The 18,801-nt window shown below is 39.7% G+C and overlaps 1 protein-coding gene across 1 annotated transcript in view; it reads right to left on the bottom strand.

Annotated features, from left to right (window-relative positions):
• The window catches only part of CPO (carboxypeptidase O), a 32,003-nt gene extending 13,950 nt beyond the window's left edge, over positions 1-18,053 (bottom strand). Inside the window, exons 1-3 of the mRNA XM_061382665.1 lie at positions 17,859-18,053; positions 5,359-5,458; positions 3,273-3,374 (exon numbers count right to left, since the gene is read on the bottom strand). Of these exons, the coding sequence (XP_061238649.1) occupies positions 3,273-3,374; positions 5,359-5,458; positions 17,859-17,926 (270 nt within the window). The 5' untranslated portion in view covers positions 17,927-18,053. The remainder of the gene's footprint in view (positions 1-3,272; positions 3,375-5,358; positions 5,459-17,858) is intronic.
• Between the last annotated feature and the right edge of the window lie 748 nt (positions 18,054-18,801).

Here is an 18,801-nt window from a genome sequence, read left to right as displayed (position 1 = left end):
CATTCGTGTCCAGCCTCACTCAAAGCAATAGAGATCCCCTCCTCTTTTGGGGCAATTATGGATTAACCTAGCAATTACAGATCCTCTTTGGTGGAGAAGCTGTGAACATGCCCATGTTTGTAACAGTCACATCTGGTTCTGTTTTGTAAATGTCCTGGACTCTTTTCATTGAAAGCTCCTGGGAGTTGGACTGATGAAGGTTCTCCCTCTGTATCTACGAGAAAGTTACAAATATTGAAATATGCGGCTGAACTCATTATATTCAAGGAATTTTTCCTTTTAGCCTCACCCATTTTCAAAGCTCCTAATGTACCTTTCACCTTAATTCTGTCTTATAATTCCCTTTTATGAATATATATATATATATATGACCGTAAGTTTACCTTTATTGTCTCCTTATTACATGTCAATTCTCTTTTTTAAAAGATGTCCTGTGCAAAGGATGTTTAGATATCTTCTTGGCTGACTCAGCTCAGCTTGACAGCCTATGGAAAGTCACGTAGGTAGGTGGCTCACGTTTAACATAGCAGTCAACTCCTGGGTAAATTCTGTTTTGAAGTCAATAGACTTCTTTGTAACTGTGAGTAACTAAAATTTGAGGATGTGCTTTGCAAAATAACATGTCTATAGTAAGTAGTAAGAGGACAGCAAACAAATAATGCTAGTTTTTAATGCCAAACTGCTTTGGTGATGGTTCTTGAAGAGCAGTCCTGGGCCAGTAATATCAGCACCAGCTGGGAACTTGTTAGAAATGCACTGTGGTCCTGAAACTTGTGTGTGTGTGCTTAGTTGCACAGTCATGTCCAACTCTTTGTGACCTCATGGACTGTAGCCTACCAGGTTCCTCTGTCCATGGGGATTCTCCAGGCAAGAATACTGGAATGGGTTGCTGTGCCTTCTCCAGGGGATCTTCCCAACTCAGGGATTGAACGCCGGTCTCCCACATTGCAGGTGGATTCTTTACCATCTGAGCCACCAGGGAAGCCCTCTGAAACTTGAGTGTCCATCAAAATGACCTGGGGGAGGGCTTGTTAAAGCACAGATTGCTGAGCCCAACTCGCGAGTTTCTGATTCAGTAGACTGGCAGTTAGGCCCAAGCATGTGCATTTCTAACAAGTTCCCAGGTAATGCTGATGCTGCTGGTCCAGGGCCGCCCTTTGAAAACCCACTGATTAGGTGTAGCAGTTGTCAACCCTGCCTGTACCTTAGGATCATCTAGGGAGCTTTCAAGGGGTGCCTGGGACCCATCCTGGAGCAATTAGCTCAGAATCTCTGTGAATGGGACCCAGGCATCAGTATTAAGCAATCAGGATTGAAAGATCACTGGTCTGAACCTGAGAGTCTATGGAAAAGTGGTTAATCAGCCTCAAACATTTTTCATTATGTCATATGCAAAAGGGGCAGAGAACTTTGGGAATGGCTTATTCCTCTGGCTATGCTATGATCTGACTTTGTGACTTTGCACAAGTCACTTTACTTCTCTGGGTCTTTGTTCCCTCAGAAAATGAAAAGTGAAAGTGAAGTTGCTCAGTCGTGTCCGACTCTTCGCGACCCCATGGACTGCACCAGGCTCCTCCGTCCATGGGATTTTCCAGGCAAGAGTACAGGAGTGGGGTGCCATTGCCTTCTCTGTTAACAGCGGCTAGGCATATAATATTTACTTGGAGCTGGTATACTTGGTGACAGCCTTAGTGCCCTCGGACACGGCGTGCTTGGCCAGCTCCCCAGGTAGCAGCAAGCGCACGGTGGTCTGGATCTCCCTGGATGTGATAGTCGAGCACTTATTGTAATGCGCCAGGCGTGATGCCTCGACAGCGATGCTCTCGAAAAAGTCGTTGACGGAGTTCATGATTCCCGGGGCCTTGGACGAGATGCCGGTGCCCGGATGGACTTGCTTCAGCACCTTGTACACGTACACGGAGTAGCTCTCCTTGCGGCTGTGCTTGCGCTTCTTACCGTCCTTCTTCTGGGCCTTGGTCACAGCTTTTTTAGAGCCCTTTTTAGGGGCAGGAGCCGACTTAGCCTGTTCAGGCATGTCTATAATGACAACACCCAACAACACAGAAATATCTTGGGAAAAAAAAATGAGGGAACCAAAAATAAAGGTTGTCCATAATGTTCAAATATTTTTATGGAAAATAATGTGTTAAAGAAAGCTGAGCGCTGAAGAATTGATGCTTTTGAACTGTGGTATTGGAGAAGACTCTTGAGAGTTCCTTGGACTACAAGGAGATCCAACCAGTCCTAAAGGAGATCAGGCCTGGGTGTTCATTGGAAGGACTGATATTGAAGCTGAAACTCCAATACTTTGGCCACCTGATGTGAAGAGCTGACTCATTTGAAAAGACCCTGATGCTGGGAAAGATTGAAGGTGGGAGGAGAAGGGGATGACAGAGGATGAGATGGTTGGATGGCATCACAGACTCAATGGACATGAGTATGAGTAAACTTTGGGAGTTGGTGATGGACAGGGAGGCCTGGCATGCTGCAGTCCATGGGGTCGCAAAGAGTCAGATACGACTGAGCAACTGAACTGAATGTGTTTAAAAAACAATTTTGTAAAAACTCAAAAGCATGAAAAGTGAACTGGGGATGTCACCCTTATGCAGACCATCCTTCCTGCCCCCACCACCCCAACTGTGGGAGCGCTGGAGGCATCAAGGCCTTCACAGAACACAGTCTGGAAACCTCTCCGCCAGAGCGTCTTAAGTCCTTTCCAACCACCATCCGTGATTCTAAGTTCCTCGGTTTTAGCAGGGACAAGTGAGGCCCAGCAGGAAGAAAACTAAGGAGTAAGTTCTTACTTCTGGGCCTTAGGTAGTCCAGTGGTAAAGAATCCTAGCGCCAATGAAGGAGTCTGAAGAAATGCAGATTTATTGCTAGGTCAGGAGCATCCCCTAGAGAAGGAAATGGCAACCCACTCCAGTATTCTTGCCTGAAATCCCATGGACGGAGGAGCCCAATGGGCTACAACCCATGGGACTGCAAAGAATTGGACACAACTGAGCGACTGAGCAAGCAGGCCCGTGGTGTCACCCAGCCATTCCCAGTTCTCTTTACTTCCGAAGTTCTCTTTACTTCCGAATATGATTCCACCCAGATGATTAATATGTAAGCATTTACAAGTTGTTAATTTTAAAAGCCCAGTTTAGGGTGGAAAAGTCAGCATCTCTCTGTCCTGTCTCTTTAACCTTGTCCGTACTTCTGAGTAGCCCCTGAATAGTAAGCCAATATCCTTGGATAAGGCTGTAACTCTCAGCCTTCTCACTCACCTTCAAATAATACATGGGCCGGCTCTCATAGGTCATTCCTAGGAAATGCTGTGTCACCACTTCCGTGTACTTCTCCCTTATCTCACTCATCCACTGGTAGATCTGAAACAGCCAGGGAGGGCTGAGGTTATCAATTAGAAGATCCTTTGCTTGCCTCTAATTAAGATAATTGTTTCTTTCATGAAGATACTGAACTCTCAGCTCTTGGCTGTTCATTAGCACACAAATGAAAGACTAAACCAATGAATTATAATTGTCCCTTCTCCCATATTCTTTAAAGATCTACTCTACCACCCAGGCTAGGACACCCTGTTGAACTTCACAAATAAATGATTGAGAATGATCAAGTTCAACAATGCAGAATAACACTTCCGAAACATTGTCCAATCACACAATTTTCAGAGAGCCATCAGACTTCTGGACTTTGCTGTGGCACTCAATCATGCCAGAAATTTCAGGATAAGCTTATTTTGTGGGATCTTCTTTGAATCCCCAAAATATCCTTTGTTAATGTCCATGGATCCAAAATTGGAGAAGAGTCTGGGTATGCCCCTTCGCAGAACAGTGAAATTTCTAAATCAAGACCAAGTTAATAACTTTAAGGAGAGAATGAAATAAAGTCCTTTAAGGGTCCTTTAAGGGAGAATGAAATAAGCAATTAACCAAGATAAGACATATTAGGACAGTCCTCAGCATATGATACCCTCCACATTCAATTTCTGTCTAGCAGAATTATCTGAATGATAAGAATTATGGTAAATGATAATAATTAATTTGGCATAACAAATTCTATTTGAATTTCTGTGTCTTAATTGACTTTGTCTCAATTTTCTCTCAATTCTGAGACAAATTTCTGTGTCTCAATTGACTTTCATCTTTGGCATGGAATATCTATGGATAAAATGCATTATTATAACAGTAATAATACTTAACTGAGGGAAGAGATTAACAACTCATCACATGGGTACTATATGCTTTTCTGTGATGAGACTGGATCAGATGCAGTGCCCTGAGTCCTGGGAGAGACATAAATAGCACATCACAGTTGCAGCTATCATTTTATTTATTGCTTCATCAGTAAAAGTGTAGCCTATTTCATTTATTCTCACAACCAAACTGCAGGAGAAGTACTGCTATTCCTTTTTCACATATAAGGAAACTGAGGAACATAGAGATTAAATGTCTTGGACAAGGTCACAGAGCAAGTAGCCGAGCCAAGTATATCTCATCTCTGATACCAGCACGTACACTTCTCATGGATCTTACTGGATCTTGTTTAAAAAAGAAAATCGAAGAGACTTTAGTATTTTGGGGTGAATGTTACAGAAGAAAGTGTAAATTCTTTCTTGTACTCTTTGAAAAAAAAATCTGGAAAATATTAATATATTCCCCAAGACTGAGGAAATAAGTGGCAAAGCCTTGCTGGAGGGCAATTTGGGCATTTATATAAAAAATGTAAATGACTGTTTAACCCAATAATTCTATTTTTAGAAATGTTTACTTTGAAAGAAGTGTTACATAATACCACATACACACACCACATATATGCATATATACTTTTTACTGTATCCAGTTTCAAAAACCATTAAACATATCTTCATAGCAATACAAATATTTCTTTCGAGAGCTGTTGCCTGTGTTTCTTGTATCCTACCAGAAATACCACCCTTTCAGCTAAACGGGAATCAATCAGAAGGCTTCTCCACCTGTGTTTTACATCCATATACACACTGATCCTGCCCTACTTAAAGCAGTTAAAAGACTTGATGAACGAGAGTAACATTTAATTTTGATCCATGTTTCCACTGGAAAAACTGATTGGGGCATCCTTTTTCTTTTTTTTTTTTTTATTTTCTTTTGGTTGTTGATTTGCCTTTTTATTTCTATCACTAGATTTGTATCTGTAATGGTGATGGTCACAGGATGATGTTTGTGAATCCCTTGGCCTCAGTGCACAGACAAATCTCACCTTCTCATTCTGGGGCCCTCTGGTCTGTAGATATTAACAGGGATATGAACTATCCCTTGCCCACCGTAAAGCAGTTGTAACCGCCACCAACCCCACCCCCCATGTGTCCGTGCTTACCTCCCCCATGGGGTGATATCTGTTATAAGAATATGTCTCCAGGATCCTCCACGGACTCACTACTTTATCCACAACTTCTTGTCTCTGTTGTGTGAGGGATCTGCAAAGACAAAAAGCAGCCATGAAACCAGGATACCATGAGGGTTGGAAGGTTGATGATAAAAGCAGTGGAAACCAACATGCACAGCACCTTGAGGACGGAAGTCAGTCCTCAAGTCTCGTCTCTGGAGCTTACACACTGTGAGACCATGGGTACCACTGAGCCCCTCTGAGCTGCAGTTTCTTCATCTGCGGGTTGGGGACTTTGCAGGGAGGCTGGGATAATTCAGAGAGATAATAAATCTCTCACTTTTTTGGAAAACTCTAAGATGAGGTATTTTTTTTTTTTTTTTTGCCACACCCTGAGGCATATGGCGAAGGCAATGGCACCCCACTCCAGTACTTTTGCCTAGAAAATCCCGTGGACGGAGGAGCCTGGTAGGCTGCAGTCCATGGAGTCGCTAGAGTCGGACACGACTAAGCAACTTCACTTTCACTTTCATGCATTGGAGAAGGAAATGGCAACCCACTCCAGTGTTCTTGCCTGGAGAATCCCAGGGACGGGGAAGCATGGTGGGCTGCCGTCTATGGGGTCGCACAGAGTCTGACAAGACTGAAGTGACTTAGCAGCAGCAGAGGCATATGGAACCTTTGTTCCCAGACCAGGGATCAAACCCACGTTTCCTGAACTGGAAAAGGTGAAGTCTTAGCCACTGGACCACTGGTTAAGTCCTAGGATAAGGTATTCTCTTTTTAAAAAATAATTTTATTTATTTATTTTTGGCTGCACTGGGTCTTTGTGTTGCTACAAGTGGGCTTTCTCTAGTTGTTGTGAGCAGGGGCTACATTCTAGCTGCAGTGCTGGTGTTTCTCATTGCAGCGGCTTCTCTTATTGCAGCTCCCAGGTTCTAAAGCATAGGCTCAATAGTTCTGGCACACGGGCTTAGTTGCTCCACAGCACACAGAATCTTCCCAGACCAGGGGTCAAACTGCATCTCTTTTTTGCAGGTAGATTCTTTATCACTGAGCCACCAGGAAAGCCCCAAAGTATTCTTATTACTCCCATTTCAGAGATGAAGAAATTGAGTCACAGGGAAAGTATTATTAGGACTTAAACTCTGACAGCCTGAGTGAAAAGCCTGAAGTATTAACCACACTACTGTATACAGTTGTAAGAATCTTAATGCAGTGGTTTATAATTTTTAAAAACAAGCTTTGTTTTTTAGAGGAGTTTTAGGTTCACAGCAAAATTGGATGAAAAATACTGAGAGTTCTTATATACTCACTGTTCCCTGCCCCTCTCCGACACACACAACCTCCCCCATTACCAACATCCCACACCAGAGCCGTCTGTTTGTTATAATAAACCTACATAGACACATCATTATTTCCCAAAGTCCACAGGTTACATGAGGGCTCACTCTTGCTGCTGTACATTCTATGGATCTGGACAAATGTATAATGATGTGTATCCACCATTATATTAATAGTATCATACAGAAGAGCTTCACTGCCCTAGAAATCTCTGATCTGCCTATGCATCTTTCCCTCCCACCTAACCCCTGGCAACCACTGATCTTTTCAGTTTTAGTTTTGCCTTTTATAGAATGTCATGTAGTTGGAATCATACAGCATGTGGCCTTTTCAGATTGGTTTCCTTCACTTAGTAATATTTTAACTTTCTTCTATGTCCTTTTAGGGCTTGATAGTTCATTTCTTTTTGTGCATGCTAAGTCGCTTCAGTCTTGTCCAACTCTGAGCAACCCTATGGACTATAGCCTCCAGGCTCCTCTGTCCATGGGGATTCTCTAGGCGAGAATACTGGAGTGGGTTGCTGTGCCCTCCTCCAAGGGGTCATCCCAACGCAGGATCGAACCCAGGTCTCTTATGTCTCCTGCCTTGGCAGGCAGGTTTTTAGCGCTGTCTGATGTTCTACTGTCTGTATTACCACAGTTTATTTATCCATTCACCCACTGAAGGATATCTTGGTGGCTTCCAAGTTTTAGAAGTTATGAGTAAAGCTGCCATATACAGCTGTGTGCAGTGTTTTGTGGACGTAAGTTTTCAATTCATTTGGATCATACCACGGAGCATGTTTGCTAGATCATATGGCAAGAGTATATTTAATTTTGTAAGAAACTACCAAGTGGTCTTCTGGAGTGACTGAAGGGACCATGCCATTTCGCATTCTCTCCAGCGATGTGTCCTCTGTTTATCTGCCACCTGTGTACCCTCTTTGGTGAGGGGTGTCCATTCAGGTCCTTTGTCCATTTTTAAAATCAGGTTGTCTCTTTGTTGTTGTTAACAAAGAGTTCTTTGTATGTTTGAGATAACTGTGCTTTATCAGATACGTCTTTTGCAAATATTTTCTCTCATTTTGTACCTAGTCTTCTCCTTCTCTTGACATTATCTTTTGAAGAAGTTTTTAATTTTAATAAAGTATAGGTTATCAATTATATACTTCATGGTTCATGTCTTTGGTGATGTATTTAAAAAATCATCACTATTCCCAAATTTATCTAGGCTTTCTCCTACATCATCTTCTAGGAGTTTTATGGTTTTACATTTTACATTTTTTAGGTCCGTAAGCCTTTTTGAGTTAATTTTTGTAAAGACTGTAGGTCTGTGTCTAGATTCACTTTTTGTGTGTGTGGATGTCCAATTGTTCCAGCACCATTTATTGGATTTTTTCAAAATTTTTTTCCTGCATGTACTGACATGATCATGTGATTTTTAAATTTTTAGCCTATTGATGTAATGGATTACATTTTTTGGTTATCAAATGTTAAACTAGGCTTGCATATCTGGGATAAATTCAGTCAGTGGGCCTGGTGTAGAATTCATTTTATACATTTTTGGATTTAATTTGCTAGTGTTTTGTGGTGCATTTTTACATCTATGTTCATGAGAGATATTAATCTATAGTGTTTTTTGCCTCATGATGTCTTTGACTGGTTTTGATATTTCAGTTCAGTTGCTCAGTCATGTCCGACTCTTTGCGACCCCATGAACCGCAGCACGCCAGGCCTCCCTGTCCATCACCAACTCCCGGAGTTCACTCAGACTCACGTCCATTGAGTCAGTGATGGAATCCAGCCATCTCATCCTCTGTTGTCCTCTTCTCCTCCTTCCCCCAATCCCTCCCAGCATTAGAGTCTTTTCCAATGAGTCAACTCTTGGCATGAGGTGGCCGAAGTACTGGAGTTTCAGCTTTAGCATCATTCCTTCCAAAGAAATCCCAGGGCTGATCTTCAGAATGGCCTGGTTGGATCTCGTTGCAGTCCAAGGGACTCTCAAGAGTCTTCTCCAACACCACAGTTCAAAAGCATCAATTCTTTGGCGCTCAGCTTTCTTCACAGTCCAACTCTCACATCCATACATGACTACTGGAAAAATCATAGCCTTTACTAGACGGTCCTTTGTTGGCAAAGTAATGTCTCTGCTTTTCAATATGCTTTCTAGGTTGGTCATAACTTTCCTTCCAAGGAGTAAGCGTCTTTTAATGTCATGGCTCAAATCACCATCTGCAGTGATTTTGGAGCCCAAAAATATAAACTCTGACACTGTTTCCACTGTTTCCCCATCTATTTCCCATGAAGTGATGGGACCAGATGCCATGATCTTTGTTTTCTGAATGTTGAGCTTTAAGCCAACTTTTCACTCTCCACTTTCACTTTCATCAAGAGGCTTTTTAGTTCCTCTTTGCTTTCTGCCATAAGGGTGGTGTCATCTGCATATCTGAGGTTATTGATATTTCTCCTGGCAATCTTGATTCCAGCTTGTGCTTCTTCCAGCCCAGAGTTTCTCATGATGTACTCTGCATAGAAGTTAAATAAGCAGGGTGACAATATACAGCCTTGACATACTCCTTTTCCTATTTGGAACCAGTCTGTTGTTCCATGTCCAGTTCTAACTGTTGCTTCCTGACCTGCATACAAGTTTCTCAAGAGGCAGGTCAGGTGGTCTGGTATTTCCATCTCTTTAAGAATTTTCCACCGTTTACTGTGATCCACACAGTCAAAGGCTTTGGCATAGTCAATAAAGCAAAAATAGAGGTTTTGATATTTGGTTGGCCTCAAAGAAATTAAAAAATATTCCCTCTGCTTCTATTTTTTGGATGAAATTGTAGAGATACAACCTTTTCCTTAAATATTTCATAGAATTCACCAGTGAACCCATCTGGGCTTGGTGCTTTCTGTTTTGTAAGGTTATTAATTCAATTTCTATAATATATATTCTTTGTTGCTTAGTTGCTAAGTCATCTCTGACTCTTTTGTCACCTCATGGACTGTTTAGCCCACCAGGTTCCTCTGTCCTTGGGATTTCCCAGGCAAGAATAATGGAGTGGATTGGGTTGCCATTTCCTTCTCCAGTGGATCTTCCCAACTCAGGTATAGAACCCAGGTCTCCTGCATTGGCAGGTGGATTCTTTACCACTGAGCCACCTGGGAAGCCCATAATAGATATAGGCCTATGAAATAGATAGCCATGTATGGCTTATATTTTAACAAACAGTTTGATAAAAGTATTCAATGCCTCTCCTTTGTGCCAGATATTGTGCCAGAACAATAATGCACACTATATGATTTATTCTCATTTCAACTCTGTGAAATGTCATCATGCATGTTTTACAAATAAGGAAACTAGGCCAAGAGAAACCAAGTAACTTGCAGACAGTCACAGAGTTAGTAAGTCATAGAGCTAATTCTCTGTCTTCAATCCACACAAATGTTTGAGGAATGTTTTGGTTCCCTAACTAAAAGTTTTTACCTAAGTTAAATATAGGGTTATATTTTCATTATAAGAGCATAGTAATTGATCATTCATTTACCCAATAACTATATTTGGAGTGATTTCTTTCTATGTTAATAGCACTCAGTTCAATTCAATTCAGTCACTCAGTCGTGTCCGACTCTTATGTGACCCCATGAATTGCAGCACGCCAGGCCTCCCTGTCCATCACCAACTCCCGGAGTCCACTCAAACTCATGTCCATTGAGTCAGTGATGCCATCCAGCCATCTCATCCTCTGTCATCCCCTTCTCCTCTTGCCCCCAATCCCTCCCAGCATCAGAGTCTTTTCCAATGAGTCAACTCTTCGCAGGAGGTGGCCAAAGTACTGGAGTTTCAGCTTTAGCATCATTTCTTCCAAAGAAATCCCAGGGCTGATCTCCTTCAGAATGGACTGGTTGGATCTCCTTGCAGTCCAAGGGATTCTCAAGAGTCTTCTCCAACACCACAGTTCAAAAGCATCAATTCTTTGGCACTCTGCTTTCTTTATAGCCCAACTCTCACATCCATACATGATTACTGGAAAAACAATAGCTTTGACTAGATGGAACTTGGTTGGCAAAGTAATGTCTCTGCTTTTCAATATGCTAACTAGGTTGGTCATAACTTTCCTTCCAAGGAGTAAGCGTCTTAATTTCATGGCTGCAGTCACCATCTGCAGTGATTTTGGAACTTAGTTAATGCTTAATGTATGTTAAAACAAAGTAGCAATTCAAAACAATGCTAAGTAAAAACCCTATTTTGCTACAATAATATTGAAAATACTAATCATATGGAGTATACTTTAGCCATCTAACTGATATTATCTTCAAACAATATCAAACTACAAAATATTTTGATAAATTAATTAAAACTCAAGTTCCATTCACATCAATATAACTTCAATGTAGAACTGACTACATTTAATATTTTAATCTGCTCAATTAACACCATGTACCATAATAATCACCCACTGTAGTAGAAATCAATTTCTCTACACAATTCCATGATTTTAATTGTTACCATATTAATAATAATAATCTGAACTTAGCAGAACCTCTTTATCTTCAAAGCTGTAAATGTTTTATTGTTAAATGAGCAGTACTTCATTTAGCCTGTCCAAGAAAAGCTCACAAGATATGATTGTCTAGATAATTAGTTAAAACAATGAAATTAATTTTGAAAGGAGATTACAAGAAACAACTGCTATTAAAATTGTAATTTTTGTGGAGCAATACACTTTTCCACTCAAGGATGAATTTCTAATGCTTATCATTTATTCGATTTTTTTAAGAAAATCAGAGTGCTTCAGAATGAACAATTTCAGTTTAAAAATACTCTAAGTGTAATATGTTGAGGCTGATTATTTACAAAACATATTAACATTTTATAAAGAAAACACATACATCCCTTGGTGTTTAAAATTTTTTTAAATTCAACTTACCCATACATTTTCAGAAGCTCATTTCATCTGCTATTATCAAATAATCATCTCATATATATATGTTATAGTAACATTTGTTAACCCTTATTGGGCACTATATTCTAGGCACCAGTCTAAACATTTACATTATTATCTTACCTAATTCATTCAACAATCCAATAGGCAGGCACCCTTGGGACTCTATGCAAAAGTGATAACATAGTAATAGTAATAGAATGTAGATTTCTTCCTTACAGAGCTTAAAATCTACTTAAGGAAGTGAGATATAAATACATGAAAAGCAAAATAACTTAGCTATTAAAAAATATAAAGTGAGGTATGATAAGCTAGAGCCTAATTACCAATTAAATAGTGCACTAAGTATATTGAGGACAGGAGAAGGAGAATTCCAAACTGAAAAGTAGCTGGTTATAATAACAACCAATATTTTACAAGCAATTATGTATGTCAGCACTGTTCTAACTCTATATATAGTTCTAACAATAATCCTTAAGGTAAATACTAGTGTCCTAGGTTGTTGGATTTTTTTTTTTTTCTCCTCTGAAGATTTTGTTACAGAGGCTAAATTAGACATTTGTGTGTGTGCTAAATCGCTTATCATGTCTGAGTCGTTGCTTCCCCATGGGCTGTAGCCTGCCAGGCTCCTCTGTCCATGGGATTCTCAGGCAAGAATACTGGAGTGGGTTGCCATGCCCTCCTCCCGGGATCTTCCTGACTTTGGGATCCAACCCACAAATCTCACATCTACCTGCATTGGCAGGGGGGTTCTTTACCACTAGTGCCACCTGGGAAGTCCAATTATACATTCATTATACTCTAGAAAATATGCATAAAAATGTTTATTAGCCTTTTTTAAAAATTATCAATCTCTAATTTGGACTACAAGAAAGCTAAAAAAGTATTAGCACTATAAATGCGTTGGAACCTAGTTTCAGTGCTTTTGCAGAATGGGGAGAGGAGAGGAAATGAAGCTAATGAGAAGAGTCCATTCAGCCCTTCCTTCTCACTCCTCACACTGACTGTACAACTGGGAAAGGAGATCACTGCAGATGCTTTCCTGTGTGGTTGGGACCAGGGATGGTGGTTGTTCAAGGCAACACGGTTATTTCCATCACATAGTTCAGCAAAGGTCTGTTTCGATCACAGTCATCTACTTGGTAACATAGGAAAGTGAACACACTGAAAAGCAGTCCTGGCAGCTGGTGAATTTCTGTTTCAACTGAGCTGGTATTCCCAAGCAATTTTACAATATGGAAGGGAATAAATGAAAGGTCACTGGACACTATCAAGCACCGACCTTCAACTTTGCCCCAGTTAAATGTCTGGAAAATGTCCAAGCCCAGCATTGAATGACTGGGTCCATACAATATGCAAAAAAAGTGAACCATATGAGATTTGAATGAAAACCCCTAATATTAGAAGTGCTGATCATTTTACATGACATTAAACACAATACTTATATCTCAAAACCCCAAATGTTACTTAGTTCAAGCAACATATAAACCATATACTTAGAAAAGGCAGCTTCCTGTTTCCAGGCAATTTCTTGGGTGATGCATAATACATGTAGATAGGGAAGGAAAAAGCTGTCTAATCCCCCGGATTATCACCAGTCTCATCTCACGATCAAATGAAAAGATTATTGTACGTTGTGTATTCTTTTTGAATAGGAATTCATAAAATGTTTAACAGAGAAAATGATCTCTTGGGGTACATTATTAATAAATACTGCAGATCAAAGATTGTCTGATGAAATTTTTTTTGGAATGTTGAAAGAGGCAAAAAATCCTAATGTATATTGAGGCAAATTTTGTATTTAAATACTTAGGAAACAGTTACATGAATATTTCATGACAGTAATGTATTTTCAATTTTTTTTCTCTCTTACAAAATTAACATTTGCTTATAAGTGGAAAGTTAGGAAGTACAGAGAGAAGAAAAATAGAAGAGAGAAGGAAGGAATAATCCCATCTTCTTCATTCTTCAGTTAACCACTGCTGATATTTTGACATATTTCCCTTCAGGCTTTTATCAGTGCATATTTTTTAATAAACACAGTGCAAATTATATCTATATATAATTTTGTTTTTGCTTCTTTTTATTATATATTCTACCAAAGACATTTCCTCAAACTAATAGAAACTCATTATAAATATTTTTATTGACTGCATAGTATTTTACAGTAATTACTGGAGCATCTCAGGTGGTGTTAGTGGTAAAGAACTCACCTGCCAATGCAGGACATGTAAGAGATGGGGGTTCAATTCCCGGGTTGGGAAGACCCCTTGGAGGAGAGCATGGAAACCCACTCCAGTATGCTTGCCTGGAAAATTCCACGGGCAGAGGAGCCTGGTGGGCTACAGTCCAAAGGGTTACAAAGAGTTGGGCATGACTGAGCATATGGATATCAAGCATATCCTTGATCCATAGGCTTGATCCAAATGATTCTACATATTGGGAATATGTAATATATATAATAGACCACCTCCCTAAATGATCAAGGGAAAGATTACAAAGCTTGTCATCCTTGTTAACTGTAGATTTTCTGGACTACTATTACATCAGATATTCAAGATGGTTTTAAAAAAGGCAGAGGAACCAGAGATCAAATTGCCAACATCCCCTGGATCATTGAAAAAGCAAGAGAGTTCCAGAAAAACATCTATTTCTGCTTTATTGACTATGCCAAAGCCTTTGACTGTGTGGATCATGATAAACTGTGGAAAACTCTGAAAGTGATGGGGATACCAGACCACCTGACCTGCCTCTTGAGAAATCTGTATACAGGTCAGGAAGCAACAGTTAGAACTGAACATGGAACAACAGACTGGTTCCAGATAGGAAAAGGAGTATGTCAAGGCTGTATATTGTCACCCTGCTTATTTAACTTCTATGCAGAGTACATCATGAGAAATGCTGGGCTGGAGGATGCACAAGCTGGAATCAAGATTGCTGGGAGAAATATCAATAACCTCAGATATGCAGATGACACCACCCTTATGGCAGAAAGTGAAGAACTAAAGAGCCTCTTGATGAAAGTGAAAGAGGAGAGTGAAAAAGTTGGCTTAAAGCTCAACATTCAGAAAAAGAAGATCATGGCATCCAGTCCCAACACTTCATGGCAATTAGATGGGGAAACAGTGGAAACAGTGACTGACTTTATTTTTCTGGGCTCCAAAATCACTGCAGATGGTGACTGCAGCCATGAAATTAAAAGACGCTTACTCCTTGGAAGGAAAGTTATGACCAACCTAGACAGCATATTGAAAAGCAGAGACATTACTTTGCCAACAAAGATTCGTCTAGTCAAGGCTATGGTTTTTCCAGTGGTCATGTATGGCTGTGAGAGTTGGACTATAAAGAAAGCTGAGAGGTGAAGAATTGATGCTGTTGAACTGTGGTGTTGGAGAAGACTCCTGAGAGTCCCTTGGACTTCAAGGAGATCCAACCAGCCCATCCTAAAGGAGATCAGTCCTTAGTGTTCACTGGAAAGACTGATGTTGAAGCTGAAACTCCCAATACTTTGGGCACCTGATGTGAAGAGCTGACTCACTGGAAAAAACCCTGATGCTGGGAAAGATTAAGGGCAGGAAGAGAAGGGGACGACAGAGGATGAGATGGTTGGATGGCATCACCGACTCAATGGTCATGGGTTTGGGTGGACACCGGGAGTTGGTGATAGACAGGGAGGCCTGGCATGCTACAGTTCATGGGGTCGCAAGGAATTGGACACGAATGAGCGACTGGACTGAACTGAACTGACTACATCACACGAAGTGTGTAAGGAGAATCAAAAATGGCAGCTAACCTATGTTTTGAGTTGGTAAGAGCCATACGAAAGTGGGCATTATTTAATGTCAGTAAATAATAATGAAAATGAAAATGAAAACCATCAACAAGGACCAGGACTAGGAGATTTGAAATGTTTTGCTCAAGAGCTGGGATGAGGAGCTGTGCACTGGAAGCCATCTTGTCTGATTCCCCATATCTGAGCCAAATCACTTCCATAATTTAACTTGGGCTTGTCAATCATTTTTAAAATAAAAATTTTATGTATCTCCTTTGTAGATATTTGCAAAATGAAGAATAATTGAGGGAAAAGGAAAGGAATTACCAGCCAAAGATAACAGTGTCCATTTTGGTACATACCTGGTTTCTTCTATTTTTTTAAAGTATTTTTTATTACATTTTGTGTTCTGCATCTTTCTTTTAGCATAAAACATGTCTTTTCCCATGCTATTAATTTTTTCATAGTTATTATTCTAGTGGATAAATAATATCCTACTGTCATATGTCATGTATCAATATTTACATACCTTAATGTGGGGCACACAGGTTGTTTCCAAATGTTATAATATTTAATATCATGTTTATCTTATAAATAAAGCTATATCTCAGTGCATATGATTCTTTCCATAGTTTGTTTTCTCAATATAAATTTACAGAAGAAGGAATACTGATTCAAAGAATATGTAAGTTTGAAGGTTTGTGATATTTTAAGCAAGTTTTTTATTCCAATCAAAGTCCTGTAACATATGTAAGTCTTTGTCTCTGATTTATGAATGAAGAATCTCAGAAGAGAAGATAAATGCAGTATCTATATGAAACCCAAGTAAAGTAATGAAAACATGAGATGGTGATGCAAAGAGCTTTAGGTATCACTAGATCCTGGACTTCCTTTATATACCTGAAATCAGACTGTCTATGAAGCTGAGGGACAGGCTGAGGTCATACAGTTAATCTGGGGCAAAAATTGGACTGGATTTCTCTGTTCAGTGAGAGCGTGTTTGCTGTAGGATTAGATTAAACATGGAACTAAAGAAGAAACACTGTTTATAACCACACATGCATGATGAGATATATTAAATGTGCAGAATAATAAGCTATGTATAATATTAATACAGGAAAATATACTTTATTTTGAAACTATACATACACGCAATGTTTATATATATTATATATTCAAAAAAGTTCTTCATTATGAGTGGAGAAAGGACACAAAATGGGCAAATGACATGAATGAGCAATTTATAAACATAAAATGAATAATAAATAAGACAAAATACTTAACCTTATAAGAAATCAACAAAATGAAAAATAAGTAACTGTGGGCATTTTTCACTTGTCAAGTTGGAAAATGCTTAAAAAGTGCTTTCATACACTGTAGCTGGAAGTGTAAACTGATGCAGCTTTTCTAGAGGGCGGATGTAGCAAGATTCTTGAGCTTTTTGCAGCTTCTAACCCAGTGATTCCACTTCTTATAACTTATATTAGGGAAATAATAAAAAATTTGCAAAATAACAACAAAAATTATCATATGGCTGGATGTGCATCACAGTATTATGTACCAAATGACAGTAGGAATCACTCTGCCTTGTAGGGTAGCAATGATGAACTGTTATTAGTGATTGCATTATGCTTTAAGAAGTTATGAATGCCATAAGAAGTTTTGTATAAGACAACTTAACTGAAAAATGTTTGCAGTAGTACTATATGCTTAATTAGCGATCTCACTATCTATTCAAAAACATCAACAGTAATTATGTCTGAGTGAAATTGTTTGGTAGTTTTAAACACTTGAAACATTTTCTGAATAATTAGAATAATGTGATTTATAAATGGAGAAATTATGTAAATGAGGGATATAGAATTTTCATTACAGTTTTCTTTTTTCAATTACAAAATATGACATATCTATTGGTATTTATCATACACTGTGCTAGGAAATCTTTGTTGAAGATCTATATATTTATTTAAAGATTATTAGAGTAATGCTCTGGAGAAGGGAATGGCTCACTACAGTATTCTTGCCTGGAGAATCCCATGGACAGAGGAGCCTGGTGGGCTACAATGCATGGGGTTGCAAAGGGTTGGACACGACTGAAGTAACTTAGCAGCAGCAGCTGCAGAGTAATGCTCAGTTCGATTCCTGGGTTGGGAAGAGCCCCTGGAAAAGTATTCTTGCCTGGAGAAGTCCATGGACAGAGGAGCTTGGCAAGCTACAGTCCATGGTGTTGCAAAGAGCCAGACATGACTGAGCAACTAACACACACACACACACACACACACACACACACACAGAGTAATGCTCAATGATAAAATTTCAGTCATTATTATTCTCATTTCATGGTGGTGTGTGTAATGGGTAGGAAGAGTGGAGAATCCAACTGCACTGATATTAAAAAGAAGCTTTCCATTTAGACAATCCAAATCATACCAGTCACCCCTCCTTCCACTTCATACTCACCTATCATATCCCAACCAACCAGGAACCAGCATACCCAACAGATAAAAGGTTCCAAGCAGAGGTTTCATTCTTCTGTAAAGAGAGCTAGAAAATCCTGTGCTTCTCGTGCAGATCAGTCTATCCTGTGTCTCTGAGAATGCATAAGGGCATAGGCTCCCACAATCAAGATAAGATAAGTCAGTTACTAGATGTCTCAGCAGAAGTTAATATGTGAGCAGTTGCTTCATTTACTCCATCATGTCTTCAAACAGCTTTTTTTAAATAGTGGAAAATTACTTGACTTTTTTCTCCTTTAAAACCAACTTTATCAAAGTTCTTGGCTCCCCCAGATCCAGAAAGAAGTTTCTTCCCTGTGTAAAGTCCTCAGTTCTAGGAATCCCCATCACCCATATTCAAGAGCAGACTACTCCTGCTCTTTCTTCCACACAGGTCATTGAGTAAAATAGGGGGTGTGTCTTCTGCTCTGGTCATGGTGGGCATGATTATTATTCAGTATCTTCACTTCACTCTGCAATCTAAGGCTTTATCTGGGGTCAAATGTCTTCTCTTGTTCTGATGGACCACATCATCAGCTCCTTAAACCCGGGCCTCTCCATATATGAGCAATGAAAATGTTTTAAATCCTTTCCCAAGTGGATTTCCCCATACATTCTTCTTACATAAAGGACTCTTGTCAGACACTGCCTCCCACCCCCTTGTTTTAGACAAACCCAGGATTCGGCTCGAATCTCAAACAGTGACCAATAAAACAAAGGTTCAAGTTAAGATTACCGATAAAAATCTAACTGAGCTAGGCAAATTTTAGTGCAGAGACGTAAAAGGTTTAAACAGAGTTCTTAGCATTTGGGTTGTGTGTGTTCGTTGTTCAGTCACGTCCGACGCTATGCAGTCCCAACGGGTTCCTCTGCCAATGGAATTCTCCAGGAGATCTTCCTGACTCAGG

Source organism: Bos javanicus, chromosome 2, assembly GCF_032452875.1.
Source record: "Bos javanicus breed banteng chromosome 2, ARS-OSU_banteng_1.0, whole genome shotgun sequence".
Classification (NCBI taxonomy): domain Eukaryota; kingdom Metazoa; phylum Chordata; class Mammalia; order Artiodactyla; family Bovidae; genus Bos; species Bos javanicus.
The sequence above is the reverse complement of the archived record's forward strand: the minus strand, read 5'-3'. Positions and strand labels throughout refer to the sequence as shown.